This window comes from Phocoena sinus, chromosome 15 (genome assembly GCF_008692025.1).
Source record: "Phocoena sinus isolate mPhoSin1 chromosome 15, mPhoSin1.pri, whole genome shotgun sequence".
Classification (NCBI taxonomy): domain Eukaryota; kingdom Metazoa; phylum Chordata; class Mammalia; order Artiodactyla; family Phocoenidae; genus Phocoena; species Phocoena sinus.
In genome coordinates this window covers 2,291,227-2,308,579 of record NC_045777.1, presented here as the reverse complement: position 1 = coordinate 2,308,579, position 17,353 = coordinate 2,291,227, and the positions used below count along the sequence as shown (strand labels likewise).

Genomic DNA, 17,353 nt, shown 5'->3' with positions numbered 1-17,353 from the left:
CTCAGCGGCAGGAGACGGCGGGGGGGGGGGGGGGGGGAGGGGGTTTTCCCCCAGTGTTTGGGCCTCAGGACCCCCCGACCCAACACCACTGTCTTTGTAATTTAAGTTGTCACACGTGTTTGCACGGAGCAGTTTCAGGAAGCACAGCAAGCCAGTGCTGGGTTCTGGAAGTCTCTCCCGAGAGCAAAATCGTTATCATACTCGGACCTTCGGAGACAAAGGCAGGTCCCCGTGACGGACATTTCAGAACTATTGCAAGGACCGTGGCCGGCCTCTGTCAGCTCCCTGCTGTGCTGAAGTACCCTGAGTGAGGGGGGAATCGGAGAGGTCTTTGAGAGGTGCGAGCACAGCGCTGAGGAGTGGACCTTCTCCCAGCGTGGGTCTCGGGTGGGTCTGTCCATGAAACGTCACTGGTGACAAAGGATCTGTGCTGAAGTCTGAGCGTAAAGGTGAGCCAGGCACACTCAGCCACCTACAGGGGCACCCTGGCCCTATCCCGCCAGGCTGGGAACCGATGGGGCTCTGGCCAGGTGTGGCAGGCCGTTACTGATGCAGTGTCCCCTTTAACCGTCGCACAGTTACTGGGTGAGAAGCCACAAGCCGCTTGCTCTCAGATACACACTTGCCTTGCCCCTCTGCAGTTGTCTAGACCCTGACTTCCTTCAGTCCAAGGCAGCACGCTAACCAGCAGGCCCCCCAGCCCAGGTGCAAGGGTTCCAGGGGAGGGCAGGGCTGTGCTACAGCTCTCCTGCTCTCCTGCCCAAGTTGGCCCTGACCTTGGAGCTCAACAGTTCAGTCAATCTTCTTCCCCCTCCTTTGCAGCATATTTCTTAAACCAGAACTAATGTATTCTGGACACAGAGCTCTCCAAACCAAGACAAAGAAAATTTGAAATATCTGAGCAAACAAAACCACTTTTCTTAAAATCTTCAAACCAAAAGGGAACGTGCAGAAACATTTACTCACTTTCCAAGCTGTCCATATTTTTCACTTGATGAGCCCTTAAAGAAGTGTTCCCCCAGTTCAGAAATCACCCAAGCAGGCACCGCCTGGCCTGTCCGGCTAGCGCTCCTGACCGCTCTTCTGCGGGGGAATTTCTGCCTTTTCTTCTTGGGGCCTCTAAATTCTTTCTTGGCTTCTCAGGCCTAACAGTGTATTTTGATGCACAAACAGGAATTAGCCCCTTCCTTGGTCCTTAAGGGTCCACCACGGCCAGGGCCCAGACCTGGAGCTTTCCCTCACCCTGGGTGTCGATGCAGCCTGCAGGCCCTCTCTCTGCGCTTTCTGCTTTCCTAATCGGCTGGTCTCTCAGGGCTAATTCCTGGGAGCCCCAAAGATGTGCAAGGCCAGGAGGTGGGCCTGGGTCAGGAGAGTTAGTGGGAAGACACCTGAAGCATACAGGACGGATGGGGGTGCCTACCCCCACTGTGGGCCCAGGCGGGGAGCTGGACTAAGGCATCAGGGTCTCCCCATCCCGCAGGCGTACCCATAGTTTGGGATCTAGGACCACCATCCCTTGTTCAGACCTCACAGCTCCCCCCGCCCCTTTTTCCCCAGTAGACTTTGTGTCCTCGGCCCCTTCGGCTGACCCGGTTTCCAGATGCCCTGTCCGGGCCGAGTGGTAAGGTGGGGCGCGGCGGCTGGGCGGGGACGCGGGGTGCGCGGGTGCAGCGCGGAGGGCGCGGCGCCTTTAAGGCCCGCGTCAGGCCGAGCGAGCGCAGGGGCCGGGCGGCGGGGCGGGGCCTCGGCGGGGCCGCCGCGCGGCTTCACCTGCAGTTCCGAACGCGCGGAACAGAGGCGCGGGCGGCTGAGAGGCCGGCGGACGCACCCGCCCGAGGGAGCCCGCCGCCGGCCGGACTTGGCCTCGCTCCCGGAGCCGGGCGGCAGTCGCGGCGGCGCAGCCTGGCTGGAGGCGCTGGGCCCGCTTGAGCGGCGGCGGCAGCGATCGGAGCGGCGCGATCGGGGCGGCGGCGGGGAACGGGCTCCGGGCGCCAGGCATCGGGCGGGCGCCGGGGCGCGGCGCGGCGGGGAAGATGACCGTGGGCTCCGGCGTGCTCCTCGTGCTGCTCTCGCTCTCCGGCGCGCTCCGGGTAAGTTGCGCCTCGCGACCGGGCCGCTCGGCAGCCCAGGCAGCGCGGGGCCGCCCCCGGAGCTGGCGGGGCGCGCACTCGCCCGGCGGGGCTTTCCCGGGCTTCCCCGGCCCGCGCCGGGCGTCCCCGGCGCGCGCACCGCTGCATCCAGCCGGCTCCCGCGCTCCGCGGAGCCGCCTGCGGTCGGCAGGAGCGAGGAGCCACCGGGTCAGCGGGGAGCGGCGGTGCGTTGCGGAGTACGGGACGCGGGGAGCTCTGCCCGAAGCGGACCCGCCGAGCATTTCTCAGCCACCCCAGGTCCGCGGCCGCTGCCCCGGAGCTTGGCTCTCCCGCGCTGGGGCAGGCTGCCCGCTGGCGGAGCCGGCGAGCCCTCCGTCGCCCGCTCGCCGCGCTCCTCCGGAGTTGGCGAGCCCAGCCCGGGCTAGGGCTGAGGACGAGGGGAGCTGGCGGCGGGCCGGCCGGAAGTCAGGGTGTTGGGGACACCCGGTCTGGCCGCCCCTGCTGGGGGCCGGTGCTCCCGGCGCGGCGCCGCATCCGTCCTCGTTCTCTGGGTGCTGGCAGGAGCCGCCGCTGCTGGTGGGCGGCGGATGTGGACCGAGGGGCATTCTCGGCGCGGACTTCCCGCGGCGCCTGCTGCAGCCAGTGTTCGGCGGGGCCCTCGCGTCTCGGAGCGGGGCCGCAGAGCCAGGCGCCAGGCAGGAGCAGGGTGAGGTGCACCCGGGAGCGCGGTCCGGGCGCCCGCCTTCCTGCGGAGCCCCGCGAGCTCTGTCCCCAGACCTGCGCTGCGCCTGCAGGGTGCAGGTCCCGAGGGCAGCGTGCAGGCTGCGCCGGGGGGCGCCCCTAGGGTAAGGCAGCGGGGCTGCGAGAGTTGCAGGAACCCCCTCTCGTGGCCGATCGGCCTCGCTGCTCCTCCAGGGCCTCGCTGTTGTAACCTCGGGAATAAACAAGTGCCCGCGGCCGGAGGCCCGCTCTGAGGCTCGGGGCGTTTGGGTGCGCTCGACCCACGCCCGGGCGGGTGGAAACTTTGCTGGGCGAGTTAGGTATCCCCGGGCTTCGGTCCTATTTGGAGCTTCGTTCCCGAGGCACGGAGCCGCGGTGTGGAGCTTTACCCGAGGAGTGACCCTCCGCCCTGCCCTGCCTCCCCTTGGTGCTTTTTGATGGGGGCGCCGCGTCCAGGCCGGCGTCAGGGTCCCGGGAGCTGCGGGCTGGGGCAGCCTCCGGAGCCGAGGACGGGCGGGCGGCGGCGCGCAGGCCTGGAGGAGGCGGGGAGGTGCGTTCCGCTTGGTGGCCCCGCGACGGCGCGACTGCGGGGTTCGGGCTGCGCCCCTGCTCCTGCGCTCGCCGCGGAGCCGGGAGCTGCGGCACTCCTTCTTCTGACGCGGGGCTGGCTTCCCGTCGCACATGCAGCCTCTCCCTCCGTTCCCCATCCCTACGCAGCTGACCTAGCTGCCACTCCCCGCAGCCTGGGAGGGGCTCTTCGCCCACCTCCACACTTCCCTGCCCTCCCAGCGATCAGGGTTCTAGACCTCCCGCTGGGCAGGATAGCCCAGGGTGCGCCGGGGGACAGGACAGGAGGACACCCACCTTCTTCGGTCAGTTAGGGAAGCTCTGGCCTGGTTAGGCTGGAGATGAGGGCTCCAAAAGTGGACAAGCGTCCAAGAAGTGGAGGGTGGGTGGAAGCCTCGGCCGCCTCCCTGCAGCCTTCCCGAGAGCCAAGCTCCGAGGTGGAGCTGAGTCTTGGAGAATCTCCTTTCCTGCCCTGCCCCTCTCCTTCCTCCTGGCCACCACAGGGAGGAGAAGGCCTGCTGGCCCACCTCGGCCCAAGCCTGAGCACTGGGGTGGGAGGGTGACACGGCCCTGGCAGGAGCCTGCTCCCTTGGCCGCCCCTCCTCTGTGTCTGCATTTGCTAACTCCTGGCTCTGCTGCTGGACAGTCCTCAGACCTTCCCTTCTGCCACGTGTGGGTGAGGCCCTGACAGGACCTCAGCCTCGCCATCCGCCGGCCCTCCCTCCCTGCTGCATGCCCCCCGTCCCTGGCCAACGTGGAGACCACAGGGGCAGACCCCCAGGTTATGTCTGGGAGGAGGCTCTGGTGGACCAAGGCTTGTCATAAGCTGGAGACCTTGCATGCAGGAGGCCCGACCTAAACGTGGGTTGGATGCAATTTCTCCGTGAACCTGTGTTTTTTCTGACCTCTCTTGTTTTTGTTCTCAGGCCCACAATGGAGATCTTACAGCCAGGGAGACCTGCAAAGCTGGATTCTCTGAAGAAGATTACACGGCATTAATCTCCCAAAATATTCTGGAAGGAGAGAAGGTCCTCAAAGGTAAGGCAGACATGTAAATGAAATGGCATAACCATGCTCTGGATTAGGGAAACATTACCACCCACAGAAAAAGAGGCTCGGCTTGGCTTTGAGCCAGGCTCTTTGCAAAAAAAAAAAAAAAAAAATGGTGGAGAGGTCAGTGGAGGTGCAGCTCGGTCGACCTAAATGGCCTTTTGCATCACAGGTGAATGATTCAGAATCTCTGTCATTTTTGAGTGAGGTGAATCATTTCCTGGGCAACAAACTGGAATTCGGATGTAGCGTCACCCAAATAATGTGCAGAGAGAGAGAGACCTTCTTACCAAGTATTTCTGTGTATGAAATTCTGGATTCTTAAATTATCCCTGCTTTGAAATGCATGATAAAGCAGACGATGTTGTTGGGGATGCAGTAAATAAGCCCACAGACGTTCTGTTCACAAATGTGCCATGAGTTTTCATTACTGTCCCACTGATGGCACGGAAACACACGTGCAGGAGGGAGCTGCCGGTTAGCTTTACTGTAACCGCAGGACGATACCCACATTTGTGATGGGGAAGTCAGGGGCAGCTTCAGAACTCAAATGACAATTGATCATTCTGCATATTGACCTGTTTCCCTCTCAAGACAAACTAACTGGCCTTTGTATTTGCATGGGAGGGGAAATAAATCAGTTCTTTCTTCCTTGAGGTTTCAAAGTGGCACCACAAACACCTCGGCGCGTGCCTTCCCTCCCCGCATCGGCTTCCAGAAGCGGCTGCGTTTAGCCGATTCCAAAGTGATGGAGGGAACAAACTTTAGTGGAAGCATCAAAGCTAAGTTTTCAATATTCAGGGCAAAATCATGCTCAGGCTGCTGACTTCCTGCCCAGTTTTTCTGTTTTAGGGAATGCAGCGTCCCCGCCACGAGCACCGACAGCAGATCCTTCGTGTGCGGGGGAACGCTCACAGAGCTGGTTGATTCTTCACATCCTGTCTGTGGAGACAGCTCGTTGACCTACTGTGTGTGCCTGGTTATGTTAATCAGGATCTTACTTTGCACCGAGTCCAGCTTTTCTAACTTATTTGTTGTCATCTGAGTTGACTATTAATATAGGGGTGTGATACTACTGACTCTTTCATTGATTATCAAAAAACAAAAAACAACAACAAAAAAACCCAACCTCTTGGCAGTTGGCCTAGAAGCGGGCTGGGTATGCTGTGGGAGTGAGCATCTATGGTAAGAGTTTTCAAGAGATGCTTTGGTAATTGCACAGTGTATGCCATTTTAGACCGCCTTTCAGGATCTGTGGGTTTATGAGAATCCCTGTGTGTGCACAGAGAAGGCCCGGAAGACTCTCTCACTCTCAGTGCAAATCAGGGGCGGCTTACTGCAGTCCTGCTGTTTGTGTGTCCTGAGGCTGGCATCCTTGCCACCTCCCCAGTATGCAGCTAAACTTAAGATCTTGGCATATCAGTTTTACTCAGGAATTTAAGAAAAAGTACCTCTATTTTTGTAACAGCAGGTGCTACCTACTATGGAAGAGAATGACAGATGATTCTCTTACTTTTCTTAATAAAATGTAAGATTTCCAACTCGCATCTCCTCTCTCTCCTGGTGGACTGTGCGGGTCCAGGCTGACCTGCCCTCTGCTCCTAGCCCATGTGATGGGGAAGCCTTGGTCACTGGCTGGATGCTGGCCTGCCCCGTATGCCCCAGGAGTCCATCATCGTACGTGAACTTGGACCAGCTCACGGACTGTGTGGATGCAAGACTCATATTCTCGGCACTTACTTACACCCGCGATGAGGCCCAACCCAAACCTGGTTGAGGGGGGATCACAGAGTATCTCCCTCACCTGCGTGTGCCACTCCCTCTGTGTTCTCAGGGACAGAGAGGTTTTATCTTAGAAATAATTTTACACACATGGAGGCAAAAGCTACCACTGCATACACTCAAGCCGCGGCAGATAAAAACCTCTGTTTATGTAGAAAACTTTGCAAACGACAGGACCACAGTGAAGATGCATGTGTCGAAAATAAGTAAGTGGCCCAATATTTCTGTTATCCTGGTAGGCATCAAGTTAAATAGATAATGACTACTTACAATTGAGTTATGCCAGCGGAGAGAGCTTAAACTTAATTTGACAAGCAAAGCTTCACAGAGTCCCCGTTTTATTCTAAATGTGCCGTAAGCCGTTAATGACTGCTTTGCGGTTCCTTCTCTTTGCCGGAGTAAGCTCACCGGCAGCCCCAAACATCCAGGCTCCAGAAGGAGAGATTTGTTACACAGTAATTAACTTGTTTATGATAAATGGATGGAAGAAATGTTGTGGCATTTTGTTTTATGTCTAAATGAAAAAGCATTTGCGTTCAAAAAATTTCACGCTAATTAGGCTTAAAACAGTTTTCCCCAGTAGGGCAGCAGACACTATGGTATTGGGATCCTTTTGAATGGCGGGCAGAACCGCTACGTATGCCGTCTGGAGTGTTTGTTTAGCTGATCTGTAGTTCCTAGTTCCCCTCCACGTTGTGTTTCCTGTCTGTGCTCCTCCTGGCGAGCACTCGAGTGTAACTGCACACACTCTTACACCGTGGTTTGTTTCCAGGATCATTCACTGATGGCCATGATCACCGGTGCATGGTAATATCTAGAATAGGATGGTTGAGCCCTTTTCCTTACGTGACAGCAGAGCGTTCTCTACACCATAGTTTAGCATTGGGTAGTGGCTAAGCTGGTGTCTTTTTCTCGGCTTTGTTAATAATTAACGGTCAGCCCGGCCGCAGCTGATGCACTGACCTGCATCGCTCTCTCATGGCGGGCAGAGTTCTGCGAAAACCCAGACCAGCTTCAAGGTAAAACCCCACAAGGATGGGAGATTGAGGGGCGGCTTTGTGGGAAACCAGCACGGATGGGTCGTATCTGTCCTCGCTCCTGGAGAAGAGGGTGATGTGTGTGAATATGTTGTCTGCCAGGGCAGGGGAAGTGGGGTCTGGACATTGCCCCTCGAGTTCAGATAATACAGAAAGAGGTGCTTTGTTTCTGATGACTTCATTTACTGAGACTGCCTCAGAAAAGCCTTCCCTCTCCCATATCCCAGGGAGTTTATGACCATCTTGTGCCCTTGACCACACTTTGCTTTCTCATTGGAGAATTTATATTATCTGGTCAATCATCTTTCTTACTTAAACTGTAAGGTTCATGAGGGCAGCAGCCCCGTCACTCTGGTTTAACATTTAGAATGTCCTGGGCCAACAGGATAAAACCCAATTAACAGAATCTTAAATGAATGGGGTTTAATTTTTCTCACGTAACCGTGAAGAGGCAGGTAGTCAAGGGCTGATCAGGTCAGTGGCACCATCTCACGCCTAATCTTTTTTCTTATCATTCTACCATCTTTAGTTTGTCAGTGTATTGCCTGATATCGTAAACTGGCTGCTGTGGCTCCAGGCATTGCATTTGAGTTCACAGCAAGCTAGAAAAAGGAGGGAGTAGTAGCACCATCTGCATCTCTTCCCTGTATCAGAAAAGCAAACACTTTCTCAGAACCCTTGCTGAAGTTCTCACTGGCAAGGACTAGGTCACATTCCACTCCCAGTGGAAACAGGTGGGGAGGCTGGGAGGCAGAGAATTGCAAAGTCTGACTTAGACCTGTTATGATCCATCACCTGGTAGATGAGTAAATTGCTACTTGGAGCAGAGTTGGGGGTCTTAGGAAGGAAGAAGGGAGGAATGGGTACCGAGGAGACAAGCATCAGTGTCTGCCACATAAAGGTTTCCCCAGCTTCCAGCACCCTACCCAAAGCAGAGTAACAGGCAATGCCTTGTAGAACGAATGGCTCATTTGTGTATCAAGTCACACAGAGGGAGGGATGGTTGAGGAGAGACCAAATGCATGCAGGGGTCTGGAATCGGCATCTAAGAAATCGCCACAGTGTAATGACTGTGGCCAGAAGTACCGCTATCTTGTCTTTACAAGTATGTTGAAAATAGCCTCTTTACCCTCCTCTGTGAAGACAGGTAACACTCTTGCCAGGGTGGAAGGTGTCGCTAGAGGCATGGACCAGACGCTGAGCAAGTCTGACTGCACACCTATCACCCAGTGTCATGCCTGCCTTGTGGGGCCGTGGGTGTGCAACCAGTGTTGTCAAATGAAGTCATGAATGAGCCAGAAAACGCTGACACTGTGGTGTTTCTGAGTCCCCTCCATCAACTCACAGATAAGCGGGAGCTGCTCGGAATGTTCAAATAAATGGCACGCACAACAAAGCCACCATGTGTGCTATGAATCACTGGACACTGCGGGTTGCCTGTCCAGTATCCATTCTGTCCCTCTTCCTTACTAACAGAACCTCTTCCTTACTAATGAAACCTCTTCTGTCCTGATCTGGTTGGCTCACACTGAGCCCTGTTTAATATACTCACACCTCTGGTAGACTTTTACACCAAGGTGGCAATATGGCCCTTTTCTGGTCAATGGGATCTGACTAGGTTTTTCTGTTAGATGAGACTTGTGGGAAAGCAGTTTTTTTCATGGTAAAGAGTAACAGACTCAGCTGGCCATGCCTTCTTTCTTTTGCCCTTACCTTTTTCTCCTGCCTGGAATATGGGTGTGATGTCCGGGGCAGAGCAGCCATCTTGTGACTGTGAGGATGGTGGCGTGGGAACTGGATCTCAGGTGGCAACCTTGAAAAACTGCAGACTTTCACTGTCCCCTGAGAGATGAGAGAAATAAGGATAAAACACCACAGTCGAGTTTCTTGTGACGTGCAGCCTAATGCAATCCCTGCCTTTGGGAAAGCAAGAGCTGTGCATGCTAGCAGGTGCCTGTCTTTCCCTCTGGAGGCTCAGAGCATGTTTCATGCTCTGCCCTGAGCCTCTATCCATCCTTTGTTTCTTGGGCCTTGGCCTTACTCTTGCCCTAGCGGCCTTCTGCTCCTTTGTAAATTAGTATCCACGTCCAGCACACTGGATTGCAGAGAGCATGTCTGGGCACTCGGTACATATTTGTTGAACAGAGGAAATGAATAGTCACCACTTCAGACTCTCTCTTTGGCCAGGACATGACTGAATCATTACATATATTAAGTCAGGGCTGTCTATCTCATCCCCCCACCCCAGAATGTGAACTCTCTGCTGGCCGTCTTAGCCGCCCTCCTCCGGCAAGCCAGGAGATTATGCACTGGGAATCCTGGTCTTAACCAAGACATGGAGGTGAGTGGAGGTGAAGCAGGACTGAGCCCCAGCGGGTGGCTTCCACTGGCTCTAAGCCAGAAATTTCCTTGCTCTTGAAGCCAAAGGAGGCTCCTTTGAGCACCCAGACCTCACTGCCTTCTATTGGTGGTGCCTCAGGTGTCCCCTGAAAAGGAGCACCCGGAGCCCGTGGTAGTGGTGGAGACCATGGTACCCCTCTGGCTGTCTTTGGGGCCAGCCTTGCCTTTTCAGGGACCAGCGCTGTTTTGGGTTTCTCAGCAGCCTTTCCCTGCTATAATTTTGCCTGGTCCCAGAGTTAAGAGGTTTAGAAAGAGTTTATATACTTAGAAAGTGGCTTCTATCAGATAAGAGGTAAGAACAGCACAGTGATAAAGCACGAAAAGCCTGCTTTATGCGCTGCCCACGCGCCAAAGCTCACGCCGATGGAGGGCCCTGATAGCCGTGTTTAAAGCCAAAAGGAGGCCAAGGCCTGCAGCCCCTGCCCTCGGCCACCACACCGCCTGCGGGCCCGGCCACCGCTTCTGTTGCTCCCCCTGCAGCCTGGAGGGAGGTGCTAGTGCCTGGCCTTCCTCACTGGGTCCCTAAGGCCACGGATCAGGAGCGCCCCCCAGCACCCTCTACCCCCTGTGCCCTCTCTGGTCAACTGTCATGAAATAAAAATCCTCATCTCAGAGGCACACACACCAGTTAGACGTGAGGGTGACGGACTCATCCACACTGCAGTTTGAAGATTAAGATTTTTGCATTTCAGAAATATGTATTTTAACGGAGTCTTAGGATGAGGGAATGTGAAACTTCATATACTTATAACATCGCGTCCCAGCTGGGTCTGTGCCAGCCTCGGCACACGTCCCGTGTAATCCTCCCAAAAGCCTTTCTGGGGAGGTAAAATTATTCCCCTTGTATGGATCAGAAAGTGAAGATTGAGGAGGTTGAGGGATTGGCCTAAATACATGCAGTCCGCTCCGTTTTCCCTCATGTTCAGACCCACGCTCTTAGCTTATTTACATCTCCCCTGTAATGTGAACGGAGATGCTTTCTAGAGCGCTTGAGCGGACAAGAGACGCCCCAGATGTTCAGGGGCACTGTCACAAACCCGGCAATTATCAGGCATGACGCCCCAGATGTTCAGGGGCACCGTCACAAAACCGGCAGTTATCAGGCATGATTCAGACGTGCTGATTGTTTCTCACCTCGAACGTTCGGAACAAACAGAGGCCCAGTTTATCCAGAAGTGCGTGACTGCAGTTGCTGATGTGGAAGGGCCCATCTGAAGTGGGTCCAAACTTGGTGGACACCTTGGGTTGGCAAAAGTGGCCTTGGTTGTAGAAGAGCAGGATTCTGCGATGACAGCGGGAGTGTGCGATCCCGGGCGTGGGGCAGACGGTCCCAGAACCACACTCTCACTCAGCTCTCAGACTCTGCCCACGTTGGGGACACAGCAGAGAAAGCCTACAGGAGCCAGCCGTCCTGGCACACGCTTGATGGGGGCAGGGCTGAGGCTCGGGACAGTGTCATAAACCACTCCCGCTGCGGCTCAGAGCCTGGGGGACCTCGATGAGGCTCCTGAGAAAAGCTGACAACCCTGGTCTGAAGGAGGCCGCCCACCTGACCAGGCCGGGCTTCCTGTCACCACCTCTGTGGTATGCGGGGGCTGTGCGGGAGAGAGGGCCCTCCGGCTGCAGGTGGTCCTTTCTGCCTGGTTCTGGGGTCCTCAGTGTTTGCGGGGGCCTCCGATTCTAGGTCCTTCCCTCCTTCCTTCCTTGTGTCCTTCTTTCTTTTTCTTTGGAGCATGGTTAGGTGGATGCCAGAACTAACCACAAACTGAGAGCGAGTGAGGAAGCCAGCACTCATTTTTGCAAAGAATGTTCCTGTTTTTCTGACTCTTTGAAGGAGCAATTCTTACTCCAGTGGGGCTTCCCTGGTGGTGCAGTGGTTAGGAATCCACCTGCCGATGCAGGGGACATGGGTTTGAGCCCTGGTCCGGGAATATCCCACATGCCACGGAGCAACTAAGCCCGTGCGCCACAACTACTGAAGCCCGCGCTCTAGAGCCCGTGAGCCACAACTACTGAGCCCGTGCGCCTACAGCCCATGCTCTGCAACAAGAGACGCCACTGCAATGAGAAGCTCGCGCACCACAACAAAGAGTAGCCCCCGCTCGATGCAACTAAGAGAAAAGCCCGCGCACAGCAACGAAGACCCAGTGAAGCCAAAGATAAATAAAATAAATAACATTTATTTAAAAAAATTCTTCAAGTGAATTCCACTATACAAAATACTGTAAGCTGCGTGACTGTCTTTCCGTCAAGGGTGGTAAAGTTCTCCCCAGTGTGCTCTTGTAAAACCTCATGGCAAGACCTCATTGTTTTTCTTGTAATCTTCAGAGAGGGCTGTGCTATGTTGTAAGACAGGCTGGTAAAAGCGCTCCCTTTTTGCTTAAAAACTAAGGATTTTGGTGACTTTTTGCCCAGGCTCTAGGCTTCCCTCTCCTGGTGGCCTCTGGTACTGTCTCAGCCACCTCTCCCCACCTCCACTCCTTTCCTTAAACAAAAAAGAACAAAACTGAACAAAAACCTACTTAATTATCTTGGACTAGTGTTTGCTGCCAAAGGCCCTTTCCCTTCCAGCCTGCATCAGGGGCACGTGGTGTTTTTTGAGGACTTATTATATGCTAATATGTACTCACATTTAATGCCTTCAAGACACCTGTGGGCTCAGGGCAGTCAGAGGCCACGCCCCCAGACCACCTGGTCTGTATGGGCTGTAAGACTTTCCGCTCCCACACTGCCTTTTCCAGGGAGGAATTTGCTTAGATTGAGGACTGTATGCGTTTCTTAGTGTGGTACAAGTGACCCATAAATGTAGCGGCTTAAAAGACACCGATTTTATCAGCTTGTTCTTCTGGACATCAGAATCCATCCAACATGGGTCCCCCTGGGCTAACATCCAGGTGTGGGCAGGCTGGATCCTTCTGGAAGCTCCGGGGAGAATCCGTTTCCTGCCTTTGCAGCTTCTCGAGGCCCCACTGCTGTCCTTTTCTCGCGGCCCCTTCCTCTATCTTCACACCAGCACCGGTGCAGCTCCCCACGGTCACATCACCTTCCCTGACTGCCTCTTCTGCTCATAAGGACCCTGTGAGGACCCTGGGCCCCCCACCCCCAGATAGTCCAGCATCACCTCCCGTCTCAGGTCCTGGACTTGAGCACATCTACAGAGGCCCTTTTGCCACGAAGGTGGCGTACTCGCAGGTTCGGGGATTTGGACGTGGGTGTCCTTGGGGCCTCCCGCAGGCCGCCGCATGCTGAGGACCTGCTGTGTCGCGGGCATTGTGCTGTGTTCTTCACTCGGCTCCTGTGGACCCTCAGCGGTTCATGTGGGCACCCCCGCTTCACGGAGAGGAAAGTGAGGCCCAGGGCGATTCAGTAACCCAGTGGGAGACGGGTTAGGGAGACCTGTTTGCATCCAAAGCTGCAGCCCTGAGCCCTGCCCCCCATGGCCCTCATCCCATCCTGCCTCACTCTAGGAGCTCCCGCCTACGGCGTCTCTAGTTAGGACTCTGGTTGGCAGCTTCCTCTTGGGTCCTGAGACGGGGATTTGCCACTCTGGAGACTCTGAAAGGTGACGGTGGCCACAAAACCCGTCTGAAGCAGCTTCCAATCCGGCTGCTTTAACTGCGCCTTGTTTAGCTTCACTGTGTTTTCTTGCCTCATGTGGAGATTTAGGAAGGATTAAGGTAAGCCTTCAGCAACAGATAAATATCTGCAGGGCAGGGGAGTGCCTCCCCCTGCCTGTCAGGTAGGAGGATGGGCCTCCTGAAGGTGGGAGCTTACCTGCCCAGGGAGAGGCCCCGGGAGAAGCTGCAGGCCTTCCTGGCCTGGAACAGGTGTGCTTTCTGTTTAGAATACAGTTTAATTCAGTTTAATTCAGTTCCAGCCCCAGGGTCGGGGTGCAGACCCCATGTCTGTCCAAGAAGGGGGCCTTGCTCTCCTTATCCTTGAGCCAGGTAGAGAGGACGGCTCGCCTCCCAGACTGGCCCCCTTCGGGAGTGCGCACCCGTGCGTGTGCGTCTGACTTGGAGAAATGTTAGAGTTCCGTTTTGCTTGGTTTTTGCTGCCCAAATGTGTTTGAACACCTTCGATGTTGATCTGCCTGGAAAGCCGAGAGGGACCCTCGGTGTGCACGTGTGCTAAGCTTCCCGCCCCGGTCTTCTGCGTCCAGCGGGGCAGGGGAGGAGTGAGGGTGGGGAGTTCTCCTGGGAGAGGAGCTGGATGGGGGCAGCCCTCCCTTCTCTAGGCCTTGGTTTCCTTATCTGAAGAGGGGCAGGATGTCCAAGTGTGGTCCAGGAACTGCCTGCCTGGGGGTTAAACTGTTAAACCCGGCAGGCTCCTGGGTCCCCTCCCACACCAATTGTAGTGGGTTGGATGGTGTCGACTTAAAAAAAATGCAGTGTGAGAGTCGTGAGTTAAGTTGTACTGGGGGCAAAATGAGGACTGTAGCCTGGGAGACAGCATCTCAGATAGCTCTGAGAAATCGCTCCAAAGAGGTTGGGGGGAAGGTCAGTATAGCTGTGATTTTGGTGAAGGGGGAGTACATGCAAACAAACACGTATCTTTTGGCAGAAGGTTTCTGCGAGTCACGAGGAGCAGACGTCACCATGAAGGATTTTAGTGCTTTTCTAGATACGAGGAGATACAAGAAGTGGGTTCATAAAATTGGCTTCTGGAAATATCTAACTATCTGAAGACCTGTTTTGCCAGTTTTTCCCAGAGCACAGAGTCCCTCATTTCTGCTCTCCACCCTGAGCTCCTTTCAGGGGGTGTCGAAGGTCAGCAGCCGCAGCAACATGTGATTTAACCCTTGTAGAGGTGGATGGCAAGTGCCCATGGCAAGGGCCAATTCGTGGTTGACAACGGTGGCCCCAAAAGATACATCAACCCAGAACCTGTGACTGTGACCGTGTTTGGAGAAACGGTCTTTGCGGGTTCAACTAAGCTAAGGATCTTGAGATCACCCGGGATTATCCAGGGCCCTACATCCAGTGACAAGTGTCTTTATAAGTGACAGAAGAGGAGACACACACACACAGGGGAGAAGCTGTGTGACGATGGAAGTAGAGCCTGGAGTGATGAGGGCACAAGCCAAGGACACCCGGGGGACCAGGAGCTGCAAGAGATGGGAAGGACACTCCCCTGGAGCCTGTGGAGGGAGTGCAGCCCTGCCAACTTGGATTTCAGACTTATGGGCTCTAGAACTTCAAGAGAATACTTTTTTTTTTTTTTTTAAGTCTGTGGTCACTTGTTACAGCAGCCCCAGGAAACTCACACACACACTGAACTAGAAATCCTGGGTCTGTGCCCTAGGACTCTGCCTATTTAATCCAACTGCCAGGGAAGCTGATGTTCCTTAAAGCCTGAAGGCTTCAGGTCTAGAGGACGTTTACCTTCAGAATTCCAGCGCTCAGCATCCCTCATGAGAAAGTGTGTTTTCCATGAGGGGCTCTGCCAGGAGGTAACCAACATCCTTAAGTGCTGCTCAGGTGGGCGGTGGGAAGGATGCTGTGGTTTCCATCTCCCCAGAACAGTAAATGGGGCACGTCAGTACAGAAACGTAGGATCTCGTATTATAGAGCCTGACACGGAACAGTTTCATTGGAATTAAAATGTATGTGAACATTTGCTCTCCTCCCATTATCCTTCCCGGTCAAATGGAATTTTAACAAGGATTATAGCTCAGATAATATCACATAGATACACTGTAAATATTTTGTTAACCTGAAGGTCTGCATTTGGGAATCGTATCGTTGAACTGCTGCTGCTGCAGAAGGAAAGGCACGCTCCCTGCCACTGTGGAGATGCGCGTGAAGGAGCGGGTGCTCTCCGGAAGGAGAGCATTCATCGAATATGCCTCTTCTCTCCCCAGAACTGCTTTACTCTACAAATGCAAAAAGGCATTATTTCTGGCTCCCAGTGTCCTTTCCGTGTCTCGAGCAGCGGCGTTTTTGCTGCCTGGCCCCTTAGCCCTCCGGAAAGCAGAGGTGAGCGGGGCTTTCCCCAGGAAGGCGGCTGCTCAGCTCAGGTTCCAAGGCCCTGACCCTGTCCCTGTCCGTCTGCGGCTGCGTTGCAGGTAGCCTCCTGCATTCCTGGGACCAGACTGTCGCCAGCCGCCCTGCCTGCTGGGTCTGTGTTGACGGGGAGCCTTGGGTATCCCAGGGGGCTCCAGGTCTTAATTGGCAGGGAGTGGCTGTGGCCATCCTGTCTGTCTTTTGGGGTTGGGATGGGCAAGCAACCCAAGGGCCGGCGACCGGCATGGGAATGGGCCTGGCCTTTGCATGACCACTGCCACTGGGCACCAGGATTCTCAGGCCCCAGGCGCTGCTCCAGCTGGCCCTTCGGGCTGCATGCGACACATCTCCCCATGAGTGACCCAGGGCAGCCGGAGCAGAGGCGGAAGGGCCCTCGGGTTGGAACGTTCTGGATCAGCCGTGTCGTTGCTTTCTCTTGATGGTCAGGCTATTTGCATGGCATTGGGTTATGGACGCTGTAAACTGGGTGAGCTGGGTCATGCAGCCCCTGTGGTGAGTACCAGGCTCCCACGGGCGCCCTGTCGCATGCTTGCGTCTGGTCCCATCCGAGGAGTTGGGAGGACCGTTGTTCTGTTTTCTAGTCTGTGGATCTAGGCTTCCTCTGCACCAGGCACCTTGGCGGTGCCAACCACCACCCTCTGAGGAGAGCGCATTATTAGCCCCCTTTTACGAAGCAGGGGACGCTGATGCTGGATGGTTTGGGGACAGTTGTTTAAGTGGGGCAGCCTGCCTCCTGAGGCCTGCCCTTGCCCTGTTCTGTCCATCACCTTGGCCCCGATTCCCCCCACGGAGACCGGGCACCCTCGAGGCAGGGGGTCTGATAGCCTGGGGGGTGCAGACCCGGCGCCCCCGTCATCAGCTGTGTGGCACTTAGGCACGTGCCGTGTCTGATATGACCGCCGGCACTGCTTCCCCAGGAGGAAATGACAGTTCACTGCCCAGGCTGGTCTCGAGGGTCCAGCAGGACTGACCTGCAGGAAGCCGAGTCTGGCCCGTGGACAGCAGGCCACTGCCAGCCTGCATCGTGGTCACTGCTCTTGTTAGATGACCAGACTCTCCTCCTCCTTGCCCCTGAGAGGTGATGAGCTGGCCTTTGGAGCAGTAAGTTTTCCATTAGACGGCAGCTTGATTTGATATTTTTTATGGTTTTGTTTGGGGACGTTTTCCCTTCTTGACCTTTACATTCTTACGTGAGGCCAGAGACCTTTTGGCAAAAGGCATGTTTTTAAAATTGAATAAACAAATGATGGAGAGGCTTATTTAAAGCTTTGTAGGCTCGTGGGGAATGGAGGCCGCACATGGACATAATTTCACAACCGTTATTTATTAATAGGGCTGGGTATGATTGGATTATGTCATATCACCTTTAATGCTGGGGCGTGACGAGCTAATGGAGTCATTAGGCAATGAGTGTCCAAAGATGGCTGTCACCATCCTGCAGGCTCCTCACTGTTTAAAGCCGGACGCATTTTCTCAAGTTATCTTACTCTTTCCCACCTTCCCTCAGATGCAAAGAAGGGATTATACCACTTGTCTTATCTAGTTCTTACATTTTAAGATAAAAACAGAATACCAGCAAAGGGCTGAAGGCGATAAAATTGTGATCAAAAGTCCGTAAAATTATAGAACTATATTTTCTTGAGAACAGAGAGGTTTCACAGTGACTTTTAAGGAGCTGGAC

The 17,353-nt window shown here is 54.9% G+C and overlaps 1 protein-coding gene across 3 annotated transcripts in view; it reads left to right on the top strand.

Moving 5' to 3' along the window:
• The first annotated feature begins 1,775 nt into the window (after positions 1 to 1,775).
• Positions 1,776 to 17,353, top strand: part of CDH4 (cadherin 4) — a 558,545-nt gene continuing 542,967 nt past the window's right edge. For 2 of the 3 annotated variants that reach the window (XM_032606700.1, XM_032606699.1), the window contains exons 1-2: positions 1,776 to 2,090; positions 4,304 to 4,415. In XM_032606700.1, the coding sequence (XP_032462591.1) occupies positions 2,034 to 2,090; positions 4,304 to 4,415 (169 nt within the window). In that variant the 5' untranslated portion in view covers positions 1,776 to 2,033. Of the gene's footprint in view, positions 2,091 to 4,303; positions 4,416 to 17,353 lie in introns of those variants that run through there. The other variant, XM_032606703.1, reaches the window with a different exon arrangement.